The 24,475-nt window shown below is 38.8% G+C and overlaps 1 protein-coding gene across 4 annotated transcripts in view; it reads left to right on the top strand.

The window, feature by feature from the left end:
* ATP8A1 (ATPase phospholipid transporting 8A1) overlaps positions 1–24,475 on the top strand; it is a 266,338-nt gene that overhangs the window by 234,493 nt on the left and 7,370 nt on the right. For all 4 annotated transcript variants that reach the window (XM_008017516.3, XM_008017518.3, XM_008017515.3 and 1 more), the window contains 2 exons: positions 16,573–16,661; positions 17,376–17,468. In XM_008017516.3, the coding sequence (XP_008015707.1) occupies positions 16,573–16,661; positions 17,376–17,468 (182 nt within the window). The remainder of the gene's footprint in view (positions 1–16,572; positions 16,662–17,375; positions 17,469–24,475) is intronic.

Here is a 24,475-nt window from a genome sequence, read left to right on the forward strand (position 1 = left end):
TTTTCAGTTGTGTTTCCCATAGAGCCTTGTGGCATTTACTCATGGTCAGATTTAAAAAAAAAAAAAAAAAACCCTGGAGGAGCTTGAGAGGGAAGTGTCATGACCTGATTTACATTTTTGCAGTAGGACTCTGACTGTTGTATTGCAAGCCGCTTAGGAGGCTATTCCAATAAAGCTGGAGAGAGATCATGGTGTGTGGGGCAGGAGGGCAGCAGTGGTAAGAAGTGGTTGGATTCTGAATACAGTTTGAGGGGAGAGCCAATAGGATTGATGGACAGGTTGGATGTGAGGAGACAGGAGAATTCAGGGCAGACTCCGTTGTGTTTGCCATGAACATAAGGAGAGAGTGCTTGTCAGTAACTCACATGATCCTCACACCAAATGGGTTGCCATAATCACCACTTTACAGATGTGGAAATTGAGGCACAGAGAAGTTAGGAACCTTAACTGACATCACTATCTGACTCATAGTGGCAGAGAGAAGGTTTCAACTTCGATGTCTGATCCCCAGGTCTGCTACCTTAAACGCTGCCCTGTGCTCCTTCTCTGATAATAGTTGCTAACAGGAATGCGTGGTATATTAGAAGTCTGAAGAGACCCTCAGTCCTCGCAGGTATTTCAGGGATTTGTAAAGGAAAGGAAATCTCTGTATTCTGTTTTCCTGGCAGCACTATCTCCTGCATGTTTCTTCTCTCTGCCTTTTCCTCTCTATAGACGTTGCAGCGGTCTTGTTCTTCCTTAGTCCTTCTTCCACATCGGTGCCACAGTAACCGTTTCAGAATGCTTCAACTCCTTCTCGAGCAACCACTGTGTCTTCATTTCTTTCCTCATTCACTCAGACCTAATGGTGTGGGGCCCCTAGTGCCCCATAAATGAGTGTTAAGTGATTGGCAAATAACATTTTTTGCTTGCTTCTGTGTTTTAGACAAACAAATGAGAAACAGTGAAATAGAGGTTATAGAGAAGCAGCTTTCAGCTCACATAAGTACATCTCTCCAACATCTTGTGATTTCCAACACATGAAGATTTTCAGCAACAGAACAGGATGCTGGTCTCATGTAATTAATCCTTCCCAGGCCAGGCAGATGAGCTCTCAGCCACTGTGATACTTAAGCAGCACTACATTCTATGCCTCTGAGCTTGTCTTCCAACTCCTAAGAGATTCTCTTGTATGCCTCTCTTTACTGCGTCCACGTCAAAGAACTATCTTAAAAGGGCACAGATATTTTGCTCTAGTTAACAGGATCTCAGGGTGCAAATCATACAAATTCAGCAACTTACAGGTAGAGGTCTCATGCTTCTATATTCAGCTTCATGCAGATTCACACATAAATCAGGACTTTATAGTCACTTCCAACTTACATTCTTGGGTCATCTTTGCAGCAAAGGCAGAGCCATTGCTCTGTACGTGTTGAAAGAAAATCCTTGCTCCCTAAGTTGGGGAGAGAAGGGAACCAACATTTATTATGTACCTACTAAGTTCTCCAGGCACTATGTTTAATGCCAGATATTCCTTGTTTTCGCTAAACTCATGTTCCAAATCTGTGTAGTAAGCAAAGAAATAGCCGGTGACCCAGAGAATTTAATCCAGGCCATTCTTTTCAATCCCATTGGTTTCTGCTAACATTCTGAGGAAATCAGTACTTTCTTTCTGGGGCCCATTGCTGTTCCTTACTCTCAGGTGATAACTCTTTTTGTCTTGTAGCCATCCTCCTTGCATTCAATCCATCTGCCATTTCCCCACTTTTCCCAGGGTCCTGAACAATTTCTATAAGCAAGCCAGATATGAAAGTGCTCCTGTCTTTTTAAAAAAGTACCCAGAGTTATAATTTCCCCTTCTCAACACCCACCTGACTCCCTCAACCCTATTTAGAGAAATTCCATCTCACTTCATGCCCTAGCCTTTTGCCTCTTCTTAACAGCAATATTAGCATAAATAATATCCATTTTGTTAAAAAAAAAATTTTTTTAACTATTAAATAGAAAACTCAGTCATCCTACATCATCAAAAAATGAATGGTTGCCACTCAGCTATAATAGGGCCCCATTGATGAAGAGCCAGTCACTGTCAGAGGCACTTTTCATGTGGTCACTCATTTAATGTTCACAGCCACACTGTGAGGTAAATTCTTTTAGACATTTCACAGATGCAAAGTGGCTAAATCACTCTCTGAAGGTCAAACAGCTCCAGAGTGTCTGAACTACAGTGTGAACCCAGCCTGATTCTGTCCCCTGATGCACCATGCCCACTCCTGTCTGTTCCTTTTCCATTTCTTCTCTCATCTTTTCTTTCCCCTTCCCTGTGGCTTTTCTCCCAGACTTATCAACTATAATTTAATGCCCTTCTAGCATCAGTGCCACCCATCGAAGTACTTAGTTCCATCTGGTTGATGAACTGACCAGTCGTCATGTGCATATAATATTTCCATCTTCAGCTGTCCTTAGCTGCCTTTGTCTCTGCCCAGGGGTTCTTTTCAGAGCATCAAATAACTTTTCCCCTTTTGCTTCCGCTCATTCTACATGCCTGAAGTGACCGGAAAGCTATTCCTCAAATATCTCAGAGTTTAGTGCAGACTTCAGTTACTGTAGACCCAGCCAAGAGCTGGTTGTTCTCAGTTGGTGGGCAGGGTGTTCCCATTTGGAAAACATTCCTTCCTAGAGTTTTGCACTTTGTTTCCACTACAGTAATTCTACATCTCTACCCATGATAATGATTCGAATGATAATGATTAACAAGTGTCCCACAGCCATAAATTATTGAACTATTTAACTGTTCAAAAGGAATTATGATATCGGGGGTTAGGGGCAGTGGGGGTAAGGTAGACTTTGGAAAATGCAACAATAAGAAATCATTTAGGAAAGGAAAAAGAAACTAGTGTGACGAACTTGGCTGTGACTTTAAATATGTCGCTGTCTTCCTCTCCTCTCACAAATATGGTTGTGATTTAAGAGGAGAACTTTTTTTCAGACCTGACTTGTATTTTTTCACACCAGTACAACAATTTATGGGGCAAGGTAGGCCCTGGGGAAAAGTGCTATGTTATATAAACATATGCTGGCCTGCTTTTCCGACTGGTCTCAATGATGTTACTGGGTATTTTTTGAATTTCTAGGAGAAAATAGTTTAGCCAATGATTAATAAACCAGATTAAAAAATAAAAAACAAGCTACAGCAAGGATCATTTCATATCAGGATTAATAACAGAAGCTTAGTATCAGCAAAACTTTTAAATTTATTGTGGCATTGCAGACAGGCACTGTAAAGTCCTCCCAAGCACCATCTGTTTCTGCTCTCCCTGGCCTAAGGGATCTATAAAACTACTGAAGGAAATTGAAGTTAAGGAACGAGCATGTGTTTTACAGAATTTCAGATCTCTTGATTGAGGTTTGTAAAGGCTTTCTGAAAAACAATAAAAATCTTTGTTGAACCCTTTGGTGTCACCCCTGTAGGAAAGGTATTAATAAACTACATTAGTGATATGATTTTCCTAAATTGTGCCGTTGCCTGTTTTATCCAACATAATAAATTACTTTTCATATGAGGAATTTCCTGGTTAAAATAGTCTTTATTCATCTATCAGCTTTTAATTACCTCCATAGCATGCGGTAATTTATTGGTCTTAAGACCAAGCCTTATAGATGAGGTGGGGCAGTGTTATGATATGATGGAGTTTCATCCGAGATTACCGTGTTTAACCAAGTAGTCTGGAGGGAACAACTGTACAAAATTCTGTCAGATGTTCTTCAATGAGCCAATGACTGTGAGTCCATCCAGTAAAACCTGCCATTGGTCACGGTCCTCATGCCCCCGACAGTAAACGAAAGAGGCAGACCTTCACAGTTCTACAGGCAGCTGGCCAGGAGCCACTTCCAAGCCCATTTTGTAAAGAGAAGTATATATGGAAATGCTGAGAGGAAAAGGGAGACATGGGTATGACGAACGTAATCATGAATCAGGATATCTGGACATCTGCATACACTTTACAGTGAGAGCTCTCCTTAGAGCCATTACGAGAACAGGCATTGTGTTTTGTAACCACAGTACCTTTGCCTGTAATATACAGCAAGTGTAGATTGAGCATCTCCTGTGTGCCAGGGCCTGTGTTAGGCACTGGTGGATGCAAAGATGAATGGAATTGGCCTTGTCCTTAAGGATCCCTTTGTTTAATGGTGGGGCATTGATGTCATAAGCGAGAGAGAGGCCGTGGTGTACCCGTATGCTACAGTGATGAGCAAGGTGTGAAAGCTGAACGAAGCCTGCTCCTGGTATGGTACAGCTTTAACTATTCAGCCCTAGAGGCCATTCATTGTCACATTCATTCATTCCACAAATATGTGTTGAGGACTTAATTGGTGCCAGGCACTGTTCCTCGATACCAGGTTAATTGGGCAGGATCCCCATTGCCTAATTGAGGGGGCCAGGGAATGGGAAGGAGAAACAGGCACTCAACCAGTTAACAAACGACTAAATGAAGAGTAAGTACAGATAATTTGACAAAGTGATAAGTGATGGGAGGAACACAGAGCAGATATGATAAGGGACAGGATTATAATGGGTGTTCCAGGAAGGTCTTTCTGAAGTTGGGACAGTTAAGCTGAAACTCACATGATGCAGGAATACCTGTCATATGAAGAAGAGCATTTCACACTTAAGGAACAGCAGGTGCCCGTTCTCCAAGGCAGCAACGGGATTTTCCATTCAAAGACAAGGCCCGTGACTGCAGCAGAGAGCTGGAGAGAGCACTATGAGGTGGGGTCAGCGCGATGGGCAGAAGGCAGACTGCCTCTCTGCCCTCCAGGCCCAGCATTCTGGTTTGGGAACCACCACAGCTTTTGTTTGAATGACAGGCCAGAAATACTCATGAAAGAAAGTGTTTCAATAAAGCTCATAACTGGACATAGTTCTTTTTTTTTTTCTTTGTTCTCGCACTTGTCCCCCAGGCTGGAGTGCAGTGGCGTGATCTTGGCTCACTGCAACCTCTGCTTCCTGGTTCCAGTGATTCTCCTGCCTCAGCCTCCCGAGTAGCTGGGATTACAGGCGCCTGCCATCACACCCGGCTAATTTTTGTATTTTTAGTAGAGTTGGGTTTTTGCCATGTTGGCCAGGCTGGTCTCGAACTCCTGACCTCAGGTGATCCACCCACCTCAGCCTCCCAAAGTGCCGGGATTACAGGTGTGAGCCACTGCACCTGGCCAACTGGACATAATTCTTGCATTCCATCCTATGGTAAGGTAAAGGGATCATCAATGAGTGGCATTAAGCTGCTTTGTTCAAAGTTATCACTTAAGCTTCCTAGCATGTATCATCCAAAGCAAGTTACTTTATAGCATATTTTTCAATGTTTAAAAAAGTAACTGTAGATTAAACAAGATAGAAACGTATTTCTCTTCCATGTAATAGAAGTCATGTGGGAGACAGGCAGTCCAGGACTGGTATGGAATCTGCACAGTCATCAGAGACTAGGTTCCCTTTAACTTACTGCACTGCCAACCTTAGTGTACTTCCTCATAGTCTAGAATGGCTGCCTGAGCTCTGGCCATTTTACCAACCTTCCAGCTAGCAAGAGAGGGAAGAAGGATTTGCCCTTTCTATTTGAGGCTCCTTCTTAGACATTACCAATACATTTCTACTTAGATCTAATTGTCCAAAAGCTAATCATATAGCCAAAGCAGCTGCAACAAGAGAGTCAGAGGGATGTAACCTTTGAGCTGGAGAAAAAGGTGACCAGCCAAGGACAAAAGTAATTGCATCTAAAGATGATATAGAATGAAGGGCAACTAAAAGTCTCAGCCATGGAAGTCAGTTTTTCTGTGTAAGCCATGTAACAGCTGTTTTTCTTTAGCTAGGTGCTTTTTAAAGTTTTGAGGTTTTTAAAAATCGTTTTCTACAGTCTTGAAATGCAGGTTATTTTGTTTTACAGACTGACTGACTTGTAATCAAACAACTGATGCTTTATGAGAGGGCTTTTCAAACATTTTTTTAAAAAGCTAAAATGCAGACCCATCACAAAATTATAAAAACCTGTAAGAATCATGTAACAAGTAAATATATTAAACATTGAGATAACATACCGTCTCATACAACTTACTTAATAGCATCATAGCATTTTTAAATTTTGTTTCTCATAATGAAAAAAAATTTTTTACTAATACTGTCCTCATTTTTCTGTTACTTTTAAGTTTTTAAATAGGACAATAATGAAGATTAAAATAAAACAAATTATGTTTTTAATTATCTTCACTATTCTGGGAACTATATTCCTAGAAAATAGTTTCAGAACTGCACATTTTCTAGTGCTCTTGATGCCTTTTTAGAAAGACTGTTTTCTTTTGCATGTTTAGTTCTCAGTGTGAATTGATATATAGTCAAACCTTTTTTTTTTTTTTTTCCCAGAAATTAACTTCTAATTGTTCCAGGTCCCAACTAGCTCTTCCGCCTTTCCCTCTAAATACCTTTTTTCATCTTTTTTTTTTTTTATGATTACTCTCTTGCCAGAGAACAGAGATGCAAAGGTTGTTTCTTGTATCCTATGGCTAGATTGAATACTGGTTCTGAGCCCGATGAGATGATCACCCCTTTTTCAGCTCCTCATCACCCCAGAGAAATGTCCAAGGGAAAGAAGCACATAAATGCTGTGAGCTGGTATCTAATTTGCATATTTTCTAAGATCTGTGTTTGTTTGTTTGTTTGGGATAACCAAAGCCAAGAATTTTCTTTGTCTCTGAGTAATCAAAAGCTGCTGAGAATAATTGTAAACATATTGGGGTTTATCTGAAACACCCTTCAGTTATTTTCTGGGTGTTCTGCCCTGTCTAGTTTCATGGAGAAAGTAATCATCCCATGTAAAAGCCCAATTCAGTTCAATTAAACTGAGATTTATGGAGTGCCTATCTGTCAGGGCCTATACTGGGTTCAGTGGATCAAAAGTTTCAAAAAGAGGCCATTCTGAGGAGTCAGTTTGTCATGGAGTAGTCACAGACAATTAGGATGTAAGATGCTAGCTGTTATGATCACAATGCACAGGGACTAACAGAGAAGAGAGCGCTGGACCCCCAAGCTGTTGTTTGGAAAAGTGTCTTGCTACTACTGTTCCCCAAGCTGTCCAGGAAGGTGGGGGTGAAAAGAGTTTTCCAGGTAGAGAACAGCCCAAGCAAGGAGCAAGTTTGGTGTTACCAAGGCAGAAAATGGTTGGAGCTAGAACCAGAAAGTTGAGCAAAGCCAGGTCACAAAAAGTTACCTGAATGTCATTAACATCATTACTGTAAGTCATGGCAGACAGCTTGTCATTACAGAATATACAGTATTCCAGAGAGTACCAGAAGCCATAGAATAAAGATTTGAGTCAGAGGAAGTGATAAATGCTATTGATAAATTAGGAAGTCATGAGGATAATTATATTTTGACGTGAATATATATCATATAATTGAAATTTGCAAGAGTTGTTTTCAGCTAAAATGAAAGATAGTAAAGTTAGTTCTTAATGATAAGGCCCAGAACAGAGAATTTGCCATTTGCACTCCTTTGTCTTTAGGCTTTCTCAGAGGGAAGTGTTGAGCCAGACTACCCAAGATGTGCAGCTACTGAAGGATTCAGTGGCACTTCACCCCACGCCAAGGTTCATATGAGCTTAAAATTTGTCTCTGGTTAAAGTACAAGGTAGCAAATTCACCACTTACTGCTGACCCAGGGATACTTGTGTACCACCCAGTTCAACCCCACACCCAGCTACCATAATGAATTCAGACTGGAAGGCTCGGGCCTCTGAGAAAGAGTCCAGCAACTTTATGACCTCTGCAGTGTCCCACCGTGGTATTTCACCAGCCTGGAACACAAAGACACTTTCAGAAGTGTTTGCAAGTTCAAATTCTTACGACACTTTTCAGTGTCTGAAAGCAGAGTTGATTTTGATGAGTCTATGTGAAGTTCCCATACATCAGTGGTAGCATTGCCAGCAGAGGACTCTAGCATTCTACTGATATATTTCTACCTTGCCATAACAATATAGATATTGATATTGTGGATTTTAGCTTTCAAGATACTCTAGAGTATCTTTGCTGTAAAAATATAGATGTTAAAGTTGTGGATTTCTCCAGCTTTCGGGGTATTCTAGAGTAAGTCTGGGGTCTCAGGTTTCATGAATAAGATCTTCCAGTCCACTGAGATTGGGTGGCTGAGAAAAGGAACTGGAGGAGAAGAGTCTATTATGGGTAACTGAGATTGTATGAGATGGGGCTGAAATGGGAATACAGCAACACAGAATGCACCTTTTCCAAAAAGATACCTAGCTAATAGAGCATAGACAAAGCATTGTGGTATAGCAAGGAGGAAAGAGCCACAATGTGGTTGGAAAGATCAAGAAAACTTGTATGAAAAGAAACAATACTTGCAAACTCGAAGCTAAGCATTGAAGATTTTTATTGATGATGACTTCACGAAGAAGATGCTTCCTGAGAAGACCGAAAGGGTTAACTGAGATCTAGGAGGAGACAAGAGAAATTAAATGACCTCAGACCATGGCAGATAGGTTTTAAAAAGAGAAACGTGGGAGGTGTATATGTTTTGGGGGATCATGGTACAAATCATCTCTGAAGAGTTATACTACCAGGATGTTTCAGAGGAGTCAGAGCCAGAAAGAACCATTGACTTCTTGGATTTGACAAACTCCTCAGAAATACATAATGGATATGCCACTTTTGGAGTTTTCTCTAACTCATTAACTCCCTTGGAAATGGCCTAAATCTTTAAAGATAAAATAGCCTTCTTACACAAAGAAAAATGAAAGGTTCCATTCACAGCAACAACAAGAAGAAACCTTAGCCAGTTATGTGAATGATTAGTAGAAAGAAAACTAGAAATTTGACAAAAATGAGAGAAATATTTTAAAAGTTGAATAAATAAACATACCATGCTCTGAATAGAAGGATCATTAAATTGTCAGTTATTCCCAATTTGTGAGCCATTTGGGGGAACAAAAAAAAAATACACCTTCTCCTCTTGATTGTAATCTAGCCTAGAAAAATATTCTAAATGCAGAGAAAGAGATTAGAGTCTGAAAATAGAAGCATTAGTATACTATTTTGAGTGCTTCTCATATCAGTGAAAATTAAAGTTTTTTCCTCTTTAAATTTTATAATAAAAATTTTTCAATAACTTAGTAATGTATTAAATCAATAACATATTGCAACCAATATATGTCAAAGCACTATTCTAGTTTCTGGGAATACATCCATGAAAAAAATCTCTGCCTTTGGGAGGTTATAATCTAGAGAAGAAAAACATACAAACATAAGTCTATTATACAGCAGGCTGAGCTGTGTTAAATACTCTGGAGGACTTGAGTGCAGGGGAGAGGATGGGGTGGGGTGCTGTTTTCAACGGGGTGGTCACACAAGGCCTCACTGTACCTGAAGTGTTGTGACCAGGACCTGTGGCTATCTGGAAGAAAATTCCAGATGAAAATAGACAAATGCTGAGAGCCTGAGGACTGCAGAGTGGTAGAAGCTGAATGAGGGAGGGAGTGACTAGTAAAAGCACTATTATTCCTAACAAACTAATGCAGGAACAGAAAATTAAATACCACATGTTCTCACTTATATTCGGGAGCTAAATGATGACAACACACACTGGGACTGGGGCCCACCGGAGGGAGGAGGGTGGGAGAAGGGAGAGGATCAGGGAAAATAACTAAGCTCAATACCTGGGTGAGGAAATAATCTGTATGTCAAACCCCCATGACACAAGTTTACCTATGTAACCTGCACATGCACTCCTAAACTTAAAAGTTGGGGGAAAAAAGGCCCTGGCGAGCTGGCCTTAAGAGACAGGGCTGGGGCAGAACACCCAGGGCCATGAGGCAATTGTAAAGACTCTCGATTTTTCTCTAAGCCTCTGGAGGGTTGAGCCAGGGAGTCACGATCTGACTTCTAAAAGGACTACTCTGGGAGCTCTGTTGAGAATAGTACATACGGGGAACAGGGAGGCGGCCAGGGGACCCCTAGCAGGCTGTTGTAGCACTCCAGACGGAAAATGATGGGGGCCTAGGCAAGCATGGAAGGGTGTGAAGTGGGTAGATTCTGGATTTGGGGTGGGGAGAGGATTTGCTCTAAGAATTTTTTTTTTCCTTTAAATGTTTTTGTTATGGCAGAACATAATATAATATTTATCATTTTAAGTGTAAATTCAGTGGCATTAAGTGTATTCACATTGTTATGCAACCATCACCACTGTCCATCTCTAGAACTTTTTCATCTTTCTCTACTGAAACCTCATACTTGTTAAACAATCCCCATTCTCCTTTTCCCCTAACCCCTAGCAGCCACCATTGGCCTTGCTGTTTCTGAATTTGACTATTCCGGGCACTGCATCTAAGTAGAATCACACATTGGTCCTTTTATGTCTGATTTTTTTTATTTGGCAAAATGTCTTCAGGGTTCACCCATGTTGTAAAGTGGGCCAGAATTTCATGTCTTTGAAAGCTGAATAATATTCCATTGTATGGATATGCCACATTTTCCTCATCCACTCATCTGTTAATGTTGTTTCCGCCCTTTGACTATAGTGAATAATGCTGCTATGAACATTGGTGTATGGATTTTTTTAAGTCAAGCCAATAAGATTTGCCAGTAAATTGAATGCTCAGTTTCAAAGAAAAGGGGAAACAAAGATGACTCGAGTATTGTGGCCAGAGCAGCCAGAAGGATACACTTTGTATTTGTCTAGAGGAGGAAGACTGGGATTTTATATTCTGCTTCTTTTTCTTTAACTTAGCAAAGTGTTCATACTGTGTAGTTAATTAAAATCTTTGTTAATGCTGGTACTTCCTTCTCTTCCTGCCTATTCTACAGCTCTTCCTTACCTCCCCACAACCGCAAAAAAAAAAATCATACAAAAAACACTTTTTTTCCAGGTATCATACCTTTCTTGGATTCATTGAAATACTTCTGATGATTCAGACTAGGGGGTGGGGATAGTTTAACATATTTAGCTTTTAATGCACATCCCTCAACCTTTAACAGAAAAGGCAACCTACATTGGAAAAGGATAGTCATGGAGCTGAATCAACTCCTCTCCCCAAAATACGTAATTATCTGGCAATAGAATAACTTCATGCCGGAACACAAGAAAACCAAGCAAACCATAACCACCACATCTCAAGAACAGGGTCCCCAGGCTCTGTTGTTCTTCACAGTTTCTGCAACACTAGGTTATGAGAACATATTTATCCAGCAATTATTTATTGAACATCTGCTTGATGGTTAAGCACTTGGATCATGAGAATTAAGAGAACATATAGTCTAACAAAAAGATGAATGAGCAACTAGAAAATGGGTGACAGGTACCAACATAACGGAAGCCCAAGTAGTGTCCTCTAACTGAGTCTAAGAAAGGAAAATTGAAGGACGAGTAGGCATCACAAGTGCAAAGGCCCGAGGACATGAGTGAGCATGGGTGCCTTCCAGGAACTGAAACACGTTACGTGTAGCAAGAAATGGGGCTGGCTTGAGAGGTGATATTGGGAAAGTAATCAGAAGTCAGATAGGAAAGGTCTTGAAATTGTATTAAAGATTTTGTATTCTATTCTGAGGACATTCTGAAGCCACGGATAGGGTTTAATCCAGGAACTGCTAATATTGAATTTGCCTTTTGGAAATATCTCTGGCTGCAGTGTGAACAGCTAGAAACAGAGTATTTCTGAAGTCAGTACAGCTAGGAGGACAGGCAAATTTTTTGGACTGGGATAAGCATGGCAAAGTTGACCAGAGATGGATGAATCTGAAGATGCTAAAGCACAACAGAACCCAGTGAAATATTGGACGTAGGGTAAAAAAGTCAATTCAGGAATAGGGCCCAGGTTTCTGTCTTGGGCAGCCAGGGATGACACCATTCCCTGAATAGCTTGTACCAAGGAAGAGCGGCCTTTGGAGGGAAGACAGTGTGTGTTCAGTGTGGGATGTGTGAGGTTTGAGGTGCCTGTGTGACCCACAAGTTAGGAGCTCAATAGTCTAGCCTGTGCTTCAAGTTCAGGTGAGAAATCTAAGCCACAGGTGATTAGTGGCTGATTTCCATATGGATGATGATACAAACTGCAAACCCTTCCAGGGAGGGTGTTTGTATGCTAACAGAAGGCTCCTGGGAGAATACCAGGGTAGTTTACCTTTCCCTCCAGGACTCTTCTAAACTATCAGTCTTCTGATAATTACAATCTGTGAACAGCATCTTCACAGCGTGGATAACATTCTGACCGAGGGATGCACATTTGCCTAATGAGCCACATAGTGCCCTGTTAGCTTTCACTAGTATTTTGGTATTTAAAACAACCCACAACGAATATTTGCATTCCCCAAAATTAGTTGTGTGCATGTTTGTAAGAAGGATGTGGGGGAAGGTGTTCCATGATCAATCAATACCTTTAGGAAACCTTGGTTTTAAAAACTATTCAGTAGGGTGCTTTACTCTGACTTCTTGAAGCCTTACCTGCTCTGCGCTGTGACTTTCCAAGAGGATGCTGCTGTGGTTTCTTTTCGCCTTTATTAAACCTCTGGCAATGGGCCCTTTCGGGGGATGCTTTCAGGACTAGCAACCACAGGACAGTTTCATGAGATACTGGTAAGCAAAAGCTGGACTTCATTTTAACATATAGTTCAGAAATTGAATTACTGAATTAAAAGGAATAAATGTTTGTGGTGTTGGTGCACATTGCCAAATACCTTTTCCAAAGGCTAGTTCATTGCTGGTGGGAATATAAATTGCTACAAATACCTGTTCCACCATACACCACTCACTCCACCAAACTGATGGTGAATTTTTAAAATCTGATCTAATTTGTCAGTGTTTCTCTAGGACTGCAGAGTGGCTCAACACTTTTCCATGTCATTGATTACTTGCTACTGCTTTTATGAATACCTTTCCAGGTCTGTTGCCTATCTCTTGAGATTACAGCTATTCTTATGAAGATAAATGGGCTATTTTTCTGATCAGATATTAACCTAGAATTTCATGTATTTGTAGTAGTCATTCTCTCAGTTTTTTATTGTTTACTTTTTTAGCTATGTTTGTTTGAACATGTGGAAGTTCTGTGTTTTCATAAATCAGTTCTTTAAAGCATCCTTTCATAGTTTTTTTCACTGTTCTTAAGCTCTGAAAGCCTTTTATATTAAGCTTTGTCCAGACACTTAATAAATAGTCACTTCTTGGTTTTTTTGATGTTGTTGTTTCCAACATTAACGCAACCACTCTGGAAGTTATTCGTTTCTCTTACTGCAGTCCCCTCCAAAAAAAATGTTTTGAAGCACTGTTTTCTGGATAATTTTCCCTTCCAAAATTAATATATTATGCTGGCGTAGTCAATAATTTTTATGACAAAATTATTTTTCTCCATTTCCTAAATTGGCAAATTGAGATGAATGGCACTTTATTAGGGATCTCTTACTTTGGCCTATGTTTCATCATTGCATTTTAAAATAGCAGATAAGACAAGCATATGTTGTGATACTATTGAGATGAAAAACAGAAAACTTATAAATTGATTTACAGTTAATTTGATATTGTCATAAACATTTTCTTCCATGAAGCTCATGGGACAGATCACTGGAAAAAAAAAACAAGAGACTAGAGCATTTAAAGAAACCAGACAATTGAAATGAAGAAAGTTTGTTAATAATCAATGTTATGCAGCCAGTTTACAAATATTATTGAGTTTAATTCCTACAATCCACTGTACAGCTGAGGAAACTGAGACTGAGAAGTTTCTTCTCGAGTGTTTGATTAGCGGGGAAGGGCTGTGCCAGGACCACTTCCAAGCCTGTCACCTAACCTGCTCCAACTGGGGTCCATGGAGACAGTCTTAGAGTTCGGCAGAGGGCCTTCTGTTTTAGGTGTCTATACATTTCCATGAGTAAGAGTCGCAGCATGCCACTCTGATGTTAATAGTGTAAACACATAGAGGTAGACTGAAGAACCATACCGTTAGTTTGTAGGCAGGTGGCACACTTGAATTCTCTCTCCTATGAGACTGAACTTGGGCACATTGAAGGTGAAGAAGGGTTTCTGTCTTATATGGGAACATAGGTGCTAACAGATCATGCCATTGTGGGTCAGAAGATAAACCCCTCTTATCCGTCATGCCCCTTGGCTTGGGCAAATGCACATAAACTGGTATTTTCTCAAACGTTTATTCTCTGAAAGTTCACATAGAAATTTCAGAACAAGTTCTCTTCTGCAAGTTGCGTTTTCAGGCAGTGTTGGTTTATTTTTGAAGCCCCAGTGGTTCGATTTTGAGCCGGCATCACTCTGCAGAGACAAGCAGTTGCTTGTTCGCCACACAGGGCCTGTGCCCTCCTGTTACCAGCTTTGCAGCTTCCTCAGCTGATCCCTTCTCAAGGCCCCCGGGAGCCACTTTTGTGGCAGATTCCATTTGGTTTCACAGCGCCTCGAGAAGGGGCAGCGGGGGCCACTTGGCTTGGTGCACCAGTCTCCCACATTAGGAGCAATTTGCAAACCGCTCTCGGGGGGAGCCGGAGCTCAGAGCTCGGCCGGAACAGGCTGCTGCTGTTACACCATTGTCTCAGGATCCCTTCGCCTTTTCCCAGCTGACCTGCCTGCGAGTGGGGAAATGTGAAAAGTTAGAGACAAAACTGGTTTCTTCAGAGTGAGGGGGAGCTTTCTTATACAGAAAGGAAGGAAATACCTCTGTGGGATTTTATTTTTCCCCCCTCTTCATCCAAAAAATACAAAGAGACTCTGTCTTTAATGCGAATGTCGGCTTTAAATCTTTTAGGTTTGGATTAACTCTGCAAAAGAAAAAAAAAAAATCTGACAGGCTTTCAGATATGACGCAGAAAAACTTTTTTCCCCTCAATTCATGTTGTTCATTTGTAAAGCCAAAGGCTGGTGGACTGAATGGTGGGGCGCCAGTCACTCCTCCGTTCATCGTTAGCATCACAATGGTCAGAATTAGCAGCCTTGAATCTCCACCACTTTTGCGTTTTCCATCGGTGGACATTTAATACAAGGTGGCGAAGGCAAGAGTAAATCCTCCTTCTCTTGCCCCCCGCCCCCCACCAAATTAAAATATATTAAAATTAAGCCAAGTAAATGTGGTATTTTCAGTTACATGCCTTGGAATTCTTACCTTGCCTCCCCCCGAGAAGGAGAAAGAAACTGGTTTTTTACAGTTGTTACCTTACTAGAAAGCTTCTTTCAATCTAAAGAAAATCCACTGACTTGATAGACATTTCCTATTACACAGTTATTGTTGGTTTTCACCATTGAGGATGTCAGCAAACATGTCAAAGATCATGTTTTGCTTATTAAATAAAGTGACTTTTATGTGAATATTTTTCATCTTGTTGGTGTCTCGAATATTGGTGCTATTTCATTTAACCCATGTGGCAAAACTTATTTTCTGGAATTTTTTGTAATAGCATGTTTTTATTTTAAAAGTATTCAGAGCTATTCACTTCTACATAGCGAAAAATCTTAGCCTCCCTGAACCTACGGTCTGTATCCATAAGCTCATGTCAATGCAGAAAAAATTTAAACAGCGGTTCCTAGTCCTTAATCGAGAGTCAAAATGAATAGGTAATCTGAAATACAATTTAAAATTAGAAATCTTTATGTTTGATAAGGACTAATTGATTAGGACTATTTATGTGTAATTGTGAAATTGCCTAGAATAATTAAACTCTAGGTTATTTTTAATTCCTGAACCATAGCTGATTTTTTTTTAATTTTGCGTGATTTTTAGTAGAATCTAAATGTGCATGCGTTAGCTGGCTACTTTTTAGTGGAATTAGAACAATACCTTTATGGATTTAAATAGGTACTGAAAATTTCCTCTTGATAAAAAGATTAAAAGAAGTGAAACCAAAATATTTCTTTTACTTTTATTGTATAATACTATTCCTTTTAAGTTCTGTGTAATCTAATTATAGTACAGATTTTTTTTATAATTGTGAGTAAATAATAGAATTTATTACTTTTTAAATTACAGAATCATTTTTTTTGCAACCCAAAAGGCTCCAATACAGCAATTTGGTATTTATTACAAAGAAATTGTTAAAGTTATTTTAATACACTTTTATTTGGCTTTTACATACAAGATATTTGGTTTGACTTTAGCAATAACAGGTATGCACCAATACGTGTTATATAAATCACTGAACAAAAATTAAGATTATTACTACCTAATGTTAGCCAAAAATAGTCAAATTGTTGTTTTTGTAGGTATCTTAATTTGATTATACTGTAGTCATGATTTATCTGGATGATTTTTTAATATCCTATAATTTTACAAAAGTAATTTTCATTTGCCAGAAATAGTAAATTTAGTTTCTAATTATGATTTATTTTACACCATATATTATTATAAGAGAATTTAATCCAGAGTATATTTTAAATGTGTTCAAAGATTTATTTTGATATTCTAAGTTAATTTCATAAGTTCAAATTCAGAGTTGTTTACTCTTACAGAATGATATTCTTAAAATTGTTTTACTTAAAATTACATAAAAACTAAACAGGAATCATGTATTTTGGTTTTAAAGTAATGTTTTTTCTGACGATTTGCACAGGCAGCCATGTTGTTCAGTTCTGGAGTCTTTTGGATGGGCTTGTTATTCATCCCTGTGGCATCTCTGCTCCTTGATGTGGTGTACAAGGTGTAAGTATATACTCGGTTACATATGGAGAAATATAGATGCATATTCATCCTCAGATTTCTCTCTTCGTAACGTCAACTCAAGCATGTGGAGCTTGCAGGATAGGGACTGGTAATATTGCTTAATTTTAAATAAGGAAGGGGTGATTCAGGAACTAGAAAACTAGTTCAAAAGATGAAATGAGTAGTAAAGCGTGTAGTTTCAGTTAACAGAGAAAAGTAAATGGCACTGGAGAAATTTACATCGGGAAGTACGTTTTTTAGAAACAGCCCTAAAACTCATGTAAAAGTAGAAGAAAAATTGTACAATTTCCAAACACACTTTTTATTATAAAAAGAAATGTTTTGCTTGCCTGATTCCAAACATACATAAAATATAAAATGAAAGAAAAGAAAACCTTACTAATTTTTTTCAAGGGTTATAAATTTTTAAATCTTCTCTCTTCTCACAAAAAAGGTAGCATTTAATTTAATTACATGATATTTATTTAAATAACTATGGGAGTTTCAGTATTGTAAACCTAAACCATCATTTATTTTAAAACTATTATTTCATATTTTCAAAAGTATGATAATTTTTAAGATTCTGTTGAAAAACTGCTTGTACTCTTGTTACTGTTGTACTTTATCAACAGCATGATAATAAACCAGACATCTAGTTTTGTGAAGTCTTCACAGGAGTATTTCCATGCAAATCCCTTTTTTTTCTTTTTGCAGTATCAAGAGGACTGCTTTTAAAACATTAGTCGATGAAGTTCAGGAGCTGGAGGCAAAATCTCAAGACCCAGGAGCAGTTGTACTTGGAAAAAGGTAAAATACACAGTGAATATATTCTTTTCCAAATGAACTTTAAATTTATCTTGTACAAGTGGTTGCAAGTAAGTGGTAAAACTTGTACTTATCAACATCAAGCTGGCAGTGTCATTGACAGGTTTGGGAATCAGAGACATGTCGGTTTAAATCAAATCTGTCGCTTTCTAAACTGTGTGCCCTTGGCCACGTTGCTTAATCCTACTGAGCCTCAATTTCCTCATCAATAAAATGAGGACAATAATACCTACCTCATGGTTAATTGTAAGAGTTGAATAAAGTATTATGAAGAACTTAACATAGTGCAAAGTCTTTAATGAGCATTAAATAAATGGTAGTTACAAACATTATTGTATTATCAAACTGCAAGAGAAGAAAAAGACTTTTAACTTGAAATAGTATCCATAATAAAATAGTATGTAATCGGCCAGGTGCGGTGGCTCACACCTGTAATCCCAGCACTTTGGGAGGCCGAGGCAGGCAGATCACAAGGTCAGGAGTTCGAGATCAGCCTGACCAACACTGGGAAACCCGTCTCTACTAAAAATACAAAAATTAGCCAGGCGTGGTGGTGGGCGCTTGTAATCCCAGCTACTAAGGAGGCTGAGGCAAGAGAATAGCTTGAATGCAGGAAGTGGAGGTTGTAGTGAGCCAAGATCAAGCCACTGCACTCCAGCCTGGGCAACAGAGCAAGACTCCATCTCAAAAAAACAAAAAAAAAGTATGTATTCAAAATCACAGTTTGATATAAGGCAAATTACCTTATATAATTTCATTTGTGGTTCAGTAGTTACTAGGAACTGACCTAGACGTGTATCATACATGAATTGTGTATCCCAAGTTCTCTTCCTTACCACCAACCCCTCCAAAAAAATCAAAGTTAGAAAGCTAATCAAATCCACTAAATTCACAAAGCATCGTAAGAAAGAAATTAAAATTAGTTGCAGTCTATAATAAAAGACAATTATGAAGATAGTGGCTGGAATTTGTTTTTTCTTCATTTTTATCATACTAAAGTAAGCTGAAGTTTTGGCTGAACTATAGGAAATATTTTACCCTGGTATATGTCACCTTAATCACGATTCACTGTTGATATTCATTTTGATGCAATGGAGTAGGTGTCAGAACTCAGTGAGACCTCGGCTTCCAGCTCTCTTGCTCTCATACTGAAGGAACACACCACACACCAGTGTGTGCCACTTTTTTTGAAAATAATAGCACTGAGCTTTGTTGAGCGCTCACTACGTGCCAGGTGCTTCCCTTGCATTTTACGTGTACTATCTCACTGAATCCCAGTAACAACCCTATACAGATCCATCATCTCCATTTTTTTCCAGGTGAGGAAACTGGGGCTTCAAGAGGTGAAGTTCCCAAAATTATTAGTAACATATCTGGGCCTGGAGTCCATGCCAACTGACCCCGAGCTCCTGTTCTGAACCATTCACAATTCTGCCTCCTTTTGCTACTTGTTCAAAAATATAATAGAGCTGCAAAAACAGCCTACTACTAACTTGACAAAGTACTTAACCTCTGACTCAGCGTCCCAGTGTACAGGATGGGAATGATAATACCTACTTTCAGGGTTGTGTCCTCCTCCCTCCACCTTTTTCTTCATCTAAAAATTGGCATCACAGGATTCCTCATAGGAAATTACCTATTCCATTACCTAGCAGTTGGTCAGTAAATTCAACTAGTAAATTAATTGTGTCAGTTCTCTTTCTCTAGCAATAAAAAGAATACAGTAAGAGTTCTAGCTCATGAAATTGTGAATAAAACAATTTATTCGTAATTATTAGGGAAAGGCCACTGTTAATACTGTTACTGTCCTTAGTAGTACATTTCCAGATTCGTAAGTGTGTTAATAAAATCACATTAAGCCCTTCCACGTGATACTTAGTTTGCCTTTTTGTTGTCTACCAGTGACCTCTATTCATAAATCAGGCCAATGTAATGACCGCCAGGTCCTAAACATTCAGTAAGTCTGTAATATATGTAGCTCCTTCCATTAAATAAAATGAGCCGGAGAGCCCAAAAAGGAAAGAAGTGAATTCCAGCATAAATGACCACCAACTTCTCCATAGGACATGCATCAGATAAATTCCCTGCTGCTGCCTAGCTCATTTGCCTAAAATAGCTCTATAGCTTTTTCTAAGAACTCAGGAATGTGTTAGCTATCAGCTGAATACCACAGACAAAAACCTGGACCAGCATGTACTCCATGTTGCCATTTCCGCCCAGTGGTGATCAGAAGGTTAATGATGAGTGTAACCATAGTGGCTTCCTGCTAGATGGCAGATGACCGGAGGAGGGAGGCAAGGGAAAAATCTATGAAAGGAGAAAAATAGCAACTGGATGGAAACATCTTCATGCTTAAAGTAATGGCACTCTAAGGTTAAAGAATCGTTGGATTGATTTTACCCCCTGGATTATTTTAGGAATCTGAGAGAATGAGATTGATTTCAGATTTCAAAAAAAGTTTGCAATTTTTTTTTTTTTTTTTTTTTTTTTTTTGAGACAGTCTCGCACTGTCACCCGGGCGGGGGTGCAATGGCACGATCTCGACTCACTGCAACCTCCGCCTCCCAGGTTCACACAATTCTCCTCCTTCAGCCTCCCGAGTAGCTGGGATTACAGGCACACACCATCACACCCAGCTAACTTTTTGTATTTTTAGTAGAGACAGGGTTTCACTATGTTGGCCAAACTGATCTCGAACTCCTGACCTCGTGATCCACCCGCCTCAGCCTCCCAAAGTGCTGGAATTACAGGCATGGGCCACTGCACACAGCCAAAAGTTAGCAAATTTTATATCTACATTATCAAAAGGTTAGAAATTGTGATTCTTATGAATTCTAATGATACCAGACTTTCTTTGGTTCCAAAACACCATGTTATTTTATATCTCCCAGTCTTTGTATTTGCTCTTCCCCTGTTTGGGAGCCAGTACCCCTCTTACAGACTAGGCACTCCAATTTTCAGCTTTCCAAACCCAATGTAGATGTGATTTTTTCAACTGTGTACATACACAATATATAATTCGTAGTCTACTGTCTCTGTACTTTTATACTGTTTATACTCTGTATAAACTTCTGTTGGTACACTGATCGCATTGCATTATAAAAATTTACTCTATGTATGTTTTTTTCCCATACTAGATTGAGCTTCTAGAGAGGCCCATGTCTTAGCCATAGCTGCAACCCAACACCTGGTACAGCACCAGGAACTTAGTAGCACTCAGTAAATACTTGTTGAGCGAATGAATAGAATAGTTAAGAGAATAAACTAAAGAATGGATGAAAGAAAGAGTGGACAAAAGGATTGCTGAGTAGGAGAAAGGATTGTTGAATTGGTGGTTGACCTGTGGGCTGTGAAACAGAAATCTGATTCATAAAAACATAGAATTGTATAATTTGTACTTCCTAGACTAGGTAATATCCAAAGCAACCATCATTTACTTTTTTGTCATACAATGATGCAGTTCTTAAGAAAGATCTTGTGAGTTGATCATCCCCAATTTTTTTAATCTTCACTAAGTATGACATTTCATGTATAAAATGCAAATGTCAGAAAAACAATAAATTGTAAGCACTTAAGGAAGATTAATATTTACAATAATTTCTCATCTTCATTTTCAAAAATAAAATATCTTGGCTAAAACAGCCATTTTTAGTAGAAATAGTATGCTACCTACCATATTACCCTGCAAATTAGATTCATTTTATTACATTTTAGGGGAAAAATATGTTTAATCAATCTAAGTATGTTCTAAATGTGCATGCTTTTGAGCCATGGGTTATGGTAGAAATAAATGTAAGTCTACAATGGTGAGAGAATAACATAAACCTTACTCCTGAAGGTTTAAAATAACCCAAACCTTGCTGCCTCATGACCTCTACCAAAGTCCATGTAAGGAGCTGAGTTCTTAAGAACTAAAGAAAAACTGTCCACTGGAGAAAAATAAAATGGAAATTGTACTTTAAAAAAATAAAATAACCCAAATCCTAGTCCTGAACATTTAAACCTTATCCAAAAGTTTACAGTAAGAAATTATGGACACTGTGGGCTCATTGGAGGCAGGACAGTTATTTTTGGATATCACTGGAGTATGTGTGAAGCAATGCATTTTATAGACAGGCAAATATAATAATGAGACTCATAATTCTTTTATATTTCTTACTGTAGACATTAGCCAGCATATCATCATTGGCCATTACTAAATAGAATTTTAGCCTAGGATCTTCAGGTCAGTCCTCACTGATTTGCCTGGCACTACCATTTGGCCATTGTTTACAGCTTTTGCATGCAGGGACAGTAGGGAATATGAGATGTCAGAGAACTCAGTGGTGTAGATGGTGACAGTGCTCTCTCTAACCTTTCTGATGTATTGTTCATCTTAATGAAAAGCAGTTTTAACATTGCTCCAGAACTAGTAGAAAGGAAATTTTATTTCTCAGTGTTCACACTAGATTTTATATCAGTATGACTTAAATACTTTGGTGGGGATTGAGGACACAGGGATCTGTCAAATGTTTCCTTCAGCCTTCTCTCATCACCGTGGTAATGGTTCTGTCCAGCATTCGGAAAGGAAAGTGACAGAACATTGAAATGTTTTCAGCTCCAGGGCAGAGGTTAGGCCTGTTATATTCGTTGTTTGTTTCCCCACCACCACAGCTACCCTAGTGTAGGACAGCTATCACATGCTATACATTAAACATTCCATGAATGAATACTTACTTTTTGGAGATTTATTTTAATGAGTCAACCTAAATAGCTTACCAACCCAATATATAGACAAATGCAAATTTATTCCTCTTCAAGTTTCCCACTGAAAATTCCTTAAGACTACACATTCCAGAACTGTAAATTGTTTTTTTACCAACACCAACATTTTTTAGTATTTGTAAGTGAAATATATATATATATATATTTGAGACGGAGTCTCACTCTATCGCCCAGGCTGGAGTGCAGTGGCGCGATCTCGGCTCTCTGCAAGTTCCGCCTCCCGGGTTCATGCCATTCCCCTGCCTCAGCCTCCCGAGTAGCTGGGACTACAGGCACCCACCACCATGCCCAGCTAATTTTTTGGTTTTTTTTGTTTTTTTTTTTTTTTTAGTAGAGACGGGGTTTCATGGTGTTAGCCAAGATGGTCTCGATCTCCTGTGAAATATTATTTTAAACATGTTATCTTTACATTCACCACCACCAAATATTTAAATTGCAACATTTTAGTGGGTTTGGAAATAAGGTAACAATATTTGGTAGAACGGGTATGATTGCATTAAACAAACTCAAAATTTACATAGTTCGGTATGTAAATGAAAGACTATACAAGACTGCATAAAACTACTAGTCAAGAGTTGTGAAGAAAATGTGGTTTTAGTGAGAAGGTATCTTTAGTGGTTGGTTTATTTTTTTTTTTTTGTCTTTTCACACTGTGTTAAGCTGTTCCACTAAAACTGAACTTTTAATATATCTATTAGCGTAAGCATATTTTGTAATGTGCCTTAGTGGTAATATCAGTACCTATAAACATTGATGGCCAAGAATTGCATAAACGTTGAAATGAGTAGTTCCCCAAAGGTGTAAGATAAGACTAGAGGAATACAATTCATCATCACTTATTTATTTAGCAACCTCCTGTGAATGGCATTTATGTTCTGAAGGAGGCACTCTGCTCTACAGGACTAAAGCAAGAAGTTCAAAGTAGCTAAGGAAAAACAAAACAACAAAAATCTAGTCATTTTCTTAGTAAAGAGGTAGAATGAGAACATTATAAATTAAAACTCATGTGCAGCAACAGACATCTCACCTTGCACTTACATTGACTAGAAACCAAGGCATCAAAAATACTCCTTACCAAGTACCTTTTGTTCGGTGATGATCTCTGTTCCAGTTGATGTTTTATAATAAATTCTCAGGATCTTGGGGGTAAAGGTGGGAGGACCCAGCATTTGTTGAGTGCTTCCTAAGTGTCAGTCATTGTGCTGACAGCTCCCTGCATCCTCACAGTCTGCCTGAGAGTTAAGTACTGCCCTCCTGTTACATAGGAGATGACTGAGAAAGGCTTGCCTGTGGTGACACAGCTAATAAGCAGCCGACCCAAAATTAAACCAAAGCGCTGCTCCAGAGCCCATGCTCTTTCCTGAGTAATGTGCTTCTTTCTTAAGAAAGAGACTTTCTTACTGCTTTGTTTTAATGCTGTACGTTAACTTGATATAAAAGAAGATCTAAGTGAAAGCCTTTATATGAACTTGTACAAAACGGAATTATGTTACCTTATGTATTTCAGTTGCTATAATATGAAAGATTAAATTCTCATGTCTGCCTTCTTACCATTTTAATATTGTAATATTAAAGTATTATACATTTAGGAAGGCCAGCCTGAAACCTGGAAAATGTCTTTTGGGAAGAAGATGCTGCCTAATGATACGTAGCCATCCTCTAGTCTCCCGTAGTTACTTCGGTTTGAAACACCAAAGACTTTCCAGCACCCCATCCACAAGGCTCTGCTAAGGAAATCAGACCACCTGCTGCTAAAGCTACAACTTCCTCAAAGCAGTTACATATTTTAGTGTCCCTTAGGGTCCATAGGTCTGTAATGCTAGATCATTTAAAGAGTAGAGTAAGAAAGCAACTCTGTAAAAATGGCCCTTTCTCATTTCTCATATCTGTTTATTTCACTGACAGAGACAAGTTTTACAACTATTTGCAGAACTGCTGGAGTTTTAGATTAATTAGTTTTCTTGCCTTCATGTAGCTAATTTCCAATGACAATAAAATATGTCTGATAATACCAACTAACCTCCCTAGACTTTAAAATATATGTGTGGAAGATTACTACAAATGTCAACATTTCTAAATATTTTTTCTTCGGTTTTTGCCTAAATGTTTGCATAACCCATTTACACAATGAGTTCATTTTGCAGAGGATCCTTTTTCTGTATATGATATTGTTTCATTTCAGGGTCTCAGAAAAATTGGCACAATACAGAGCTAACATAACACAG

The sequence above is a fragment of the Chlorocebus sabaeus genome, chromosome 27 (assembly GCF_047675955.1).
Source record: "Chlorocebus sabaeus isolate Y175 chromosome 27, mChlSab1.0.hap1, whole genome shotgun sequence".
Classification (NCBI taxonomy): Eukaryota; Metazoa; Chordata; class Mammalia; order Primates; family Cercopithecidae; genus Chlorocebus; species Chlorocebus sabaeus.